The sequence below is a fragment of the Lonchura striata genome, chromosome 31 (genome assembly GCF_050655825.1).
Source record: "Lonchura striata isolate lonStrDom1 chromosome 31, ASM5065582v1, whole genome shotgun sequence".
NCBI lineage: Eukaryota > Metazoa > Chordata > Aves > Passeriformes > Estrildidae > Lonchura > Lonchura striata.
This window is the reverse complement of record NC_140733.1, coordinates 2,640,278-2,644,750: the sequence shown is the minus strand read 5'-3', so window position 1 is coordinate 2,644,750 and position 4,473 is coordinate 2,640,278. Positions and strand designations below refer to the sequence as shown.

Below are 4,473 nucleotides of genomic sequence, written 5' to 3'. Positions count from 1 at the left end.
CCAGCACAACAATTAACTGCAGAATATTTCCCAGCAGATTATACAGGGAGCACAGCAAGGCATGGGCTGCATAAAAGGGAAAATCCTGGTTTTTTTAATGTACTGCTCTGTGTTGCCTGGAATGGAAATTTCCCATACATATTAATCTCTCACTTCATGTTAAGAAAAATAAACAAGCTTTTCCTGAGATCTGAATAAACCAGGTAGTGACAGAAATCAGGACAGGGTCCCTTAGAGGCAGCATCAGTGCCACTTTTCCAGCCTCCTCAGGATTTCTCTGATGTTGTCATCAGAGACTGGAGAGAAAGAGCTGGCCCTGGGCAGTGCCAGTTCTGGGAGGTGTTTGCAGGGCAGAGCTGAGCCCCCAGGGCTGGACTGGGCTCTGGCAGCTCTGGCCAGGCCCATCCCTGGGCACAGGGAGAGCTCCAGGACACAGAGCCCTGGGCAGGCAGTGGGGAAAAAAATGCCCCCAGGCTGTGCTGGGATATTTAAAGACCTTTCCACACCTAACTACTCCATGATTACTTTTCTTACAGGTCCTCATGCCAAGACACCACAGATGTCCAACAGCAGCTCCATCAGCCACTTCCTCCTGCTGGCACTGGCAGACACGCGGCAGCTGCAGCTCCTGCACTTCTGCCTCTTCCTGGGCATCTCCCTGGCTGCCCTCCTGGGCAACGGCCTCATCATCAGCGCCGTAGCCTGCGGCCACCACCTGCACACACCCATGTTCTTCTTCCTGCTCAACCTGGCCCTCAGCAACCTGGGCTCCATCTGCACCACTGTCCCCAAAGCCATGCACAATTCCCTCTGGGACACCAGGAACATCTCCTACACAGGATGTGCTGCTCAGCTCTTTTTCCTTCTGTTCTTCCTTGGAACAGAGCTTTCCCTCCTGACCATCATGTGCTATGACCGCTACGTGTCCATCTGCAAACCCCTGCACTACGGGACCCTCCTGGGCAGCAGAGCTTGTGCCCACATGGCAGCAGCTGCCTGGGCCAGTGCCTTTCTCAATGCTCTCATGCACACAGCCAATACATTTTCCCTACCCCTGTGCCATGGCAATGTCCTGGGCCAGTTCTTCTGTGAAATCCCACAGATCCTCAAGCTCTCCTGCTCCAAGTTTTATCTCAGGGAACTTGGGCTTCTTGTGGTTACTGGTAGTTTATCATTGTGTTGTTCTGTGTTCATTATTTTCTCCTATGTGCAAATCTTCAGGGCTGTGCTGAGGATCCCCTCTGAGCAGGGACGGCACAAAGCCTTTTCTACCTGCCTCCCTCACCTGGCCGTGGTCTCTCTGTTTGTCAGCACTGGTGTATTTGCCTACCTGCAGCCCCCCTTAAAGTCCTCCCCATCCCTGGATCTGTCCCTGTCAGTTCTGTACTCAGTGGTGCCTCCAGCCCTGAACCCCCTCATCTACAGCCTGAGTAACCAGGAGCTCAAGGCTGTAGTGAGGAGACTGATGACTGGATGGTTTCAGAAACATTAAATAGCTGGCCAATTTCTGCAAATCACTTGTAATAAAAGTAATCTTTGATACTAATTGTTGGTTTCATTATAGAGGTGCTTTTTTACTTTGTTTTAGGTTTTTGAGATTGCCCACAAAAAAGTATCATTGTTTGTGCCATTTCTCATTTTGTTACTTCCACCTTCCCTGTGCCCACAAACTGTGTCAATGAGGGGTTGAACTCTTGGTGGATTTAAGGAACTAAATTATCTCCCAGCACAGTTTTCTGCAGAGATGCCCTTTTGCTGCATTCTCTGGAGCTGCAGCAGCAATGTCTGTGTGCAGAGCTGGGGCAGATCAGTGCTGGCACAGCAGCTCTGCTCCTGCTGGCCACACCATTCCTGATCCAGGCCAGGAGCCATTGGCCTTCTTGGCCACCTGGGCACACTGCTGGCTCATGTCCAGCCTGCTGTCCATCAGTCCCTGCAGGTCCCTTTCTGCCTGGCTGCTGTCCAGCCCCTCTGTCCCCAGCCTGTAGCGCTGCAGGGGTTGTTGTGGTCAAAGTGCAGGACCCAGCACTGGGACTTGTTAAACCTCACCTTGTTGGATTTGGGCCCTGGATCCAGACTACCCTGGACTCTCTGCAGAGCCCTCCTACCCTCCAGCAGATCCACACTCCTATCCAGCTTGGTGTCATCTGCAAAGATGTCCTTGGTTCCAAGGGGCCCCTCAGCGTCAAAATGTCCCTTTGGTTACACCAGGCCCTGCACTGTCACACTGGTCTCCTTGGTTCCATGGGGCCGCAAAATGTGACAATGGATTCCTTGGTTCCATGGGTCTCCACAGTGTCACAATGTTCTTGTTGGTGCCGCAGTTTCACAGTGGCCCCTTGGTTCCATGGGGCCCCATGGTGTCACAAAGGCCCCATGGTCACATGAGGTCCCACACTGTCACAATGCTCTCTGTGGTTCCACAAGTCCCCTCAGTGTCACAATGGACTCCTTGTTTCCACGAGGCCACACAGTGTCACAAGGGCCTTCCAGATTCCCTGAGGCCCCAGAGTGTCACAGTGGCCCCTTGGTTACACAAGGTCCTGCAGTGTCACAATGTCCCCTTGGTTCCATGAGGCCCCGCAGTGTCAGAAGGGCCCCTTGGTTCCCCTGGGCCCTGGACTCTCCCAATGCTCTCCTTGGTTTGGCAGTGTCACAGTGGTGAAACCCCTCGGTCACACGAGGCCCCGCAGTGTCACCATGGCCTCTGTGGTTCCACCAGGACCCAGTGTCACGGGGACTCCCTGGTTCCATTTGGCCCCAGAGCACCACAATGGAGCCCTGGTTCTATGGGGCTGCACAGTGTCACCATGGTCCTCTTAGTTCCACGAGGCCCTGCAGGGTCAAAATGGCCCCAGAGTGTCCCAATCATCACAGAATGACAGAATCAAATAGGCTGGAAAAGACCTTTGGGATCATCAAGTCCAGGCAATGTCCTAATACCGCCTTGTCACTCAGACCATGCCACTGAGTGCCACTGGAGAGGGACAGTGACTCTGCCACCTCCCCCCTGGCCTGCCCATTCCAATGCTCACTCACCCTTTCTGTGAAGAACTTCTTCCTCTTGTCCAGCCTAAACCTCCCCTGGCGCAGCTGAAGGCTGTGTCTTCTTGTCCTGCCCTCCAGCAGATCCACACTCACACCCAGCTTGGTGTCACCTGCAAATTTGGGGATGGTGAGCTCGATCCCCTCCCCCAGATCATCAGCGAAGATGTTAGACAGGACTGGGCCCAACACAGATCCCTGTGGACAGCGCCAGGGACTGGACACCAGCTGGGTGCAGCACCATCCCCACCCCTCTCTGGGCCCAGCCTCCAGCCAGCTCTTCCATCTCCCAGCCAGGAGGGAACCTGCCCAAGCCGTGGGCTGCAGCTTTTCCAGGGAATGCTGTCAGAGACAGTGTCCAAGGCTCTGCTGAAGTCCAGATGGACACTTCCACAGCCTTTCCCACACCCACAGGTGCGTTACCTGGTTATAAAAGGAGATCAGGTTGCTCAGGCAGGACTTGCCCCTCTTAAATCCACGCTGGCTGGCTCTGACCCCTCGGCCATCCTGTGGGTGCCCTGTGGTGGCTCTCAAGGTGATCTGTTCCATAACCTTGCCGGGCACCGAGGTCAGGCTGACAGGCCTGGAGCTCCCCAGATCCTCCTTCCAGCCCTTCTTGGGGATAGGCTCACACTGGCACCTCCAGTGCTCTGGGACCTCCCTGGTGAGCCAGGACTGATGGTAAATGATGGGGAGCAGCTTGGGGAGCTCATCCACCAGCTCCCTCATCCCCCTAGGATGGATCCCATCCCATCCACCTGTGAGCATCTGAGTGGCTCAGTAGGTCAGCAGCTGCTTTCTCCTGGATTACAGGGGCCTGTCCTGCTCCCTGTGTCCATCTACTAGCTCAGGAGAAAGCTTGTCCTGAGGACAACCTCTCCATAAAATGAAAATTGAGACATACAAGTTATTAAGTAGTTTGGCCTTTTCCTTTTCTTTAGTTACTCTAATCTCCACTTCATCCAATAAAGAGTAGAATTCCCCTTATACCACGTTTTGCTATTAACTTATTCATAGACAACTTTTTTATTATTTTTCACAGAAGTGGCCAGGTTAATCTCTAATTGAGATTTCACCTCTTTCCTTTTTTTTTTCCTACATTACCTAACAACATCCTTAAACGCTTGCTAAGTTGCCTGACCTTCTGCCCAAAGTTGATGCACCCTCTTCTTTCCCCTAAGTTCCCACAAAAGCTCCATGGGCAGCCAGGACAGTCATTTTCCTCACCAGCTCATCTTTTGCCACACTGGGATGGGCTGCTCCTTCCCCCTTAAGATAGTCTTGAACTATGTCCATCCTTCCTGGACTCCTTTGTTTTTAAGGGCTGTTTCCCATTAAAAAATCAGTACCTGGAATTGTTTGAGTTGTATTGCCCCCACTCCAGGATGAGCATCCTGATACAAGAACTTAATTGTGTTTATATCTATC

General features: G+C 52.8%; 1 protein-coding gene across 1 annotated transcript; it reads left to right on the top strand.

Annotated features, from left to right (window-relative positions):
* The first annotated feature begins 434 nt into the window (after window positions 1-434).
* LOC144247131 (olfactory receptor 14J1-like) lies at window positions 435-2,362 on the top strand. Its single transcript, XM_077786727.2, has one exon. It carries the CDS (start codon window positions 464-466, stop codon window positions 1,490-1,492), a length of 1,029 nt encoding a protein of 342 aa, XP_077642853.2. The 5' UTR covers window positions 435-463; the 3' UTR covers window positions 1,493-2,362.
* The last annotated feature ends 2,111 nt before the right edge of the window (window positions 2,363-4,473 follow it).

Excerpts from the sequence above, each read along its gene's own strand:
- LOC144247131 (XM_077786727.2), top strand. The coding sequence starts at position 464 with ATGCCCCCAGGCTGTGCTGGGATATTTAAAGACCTTTCCACACCTAAC.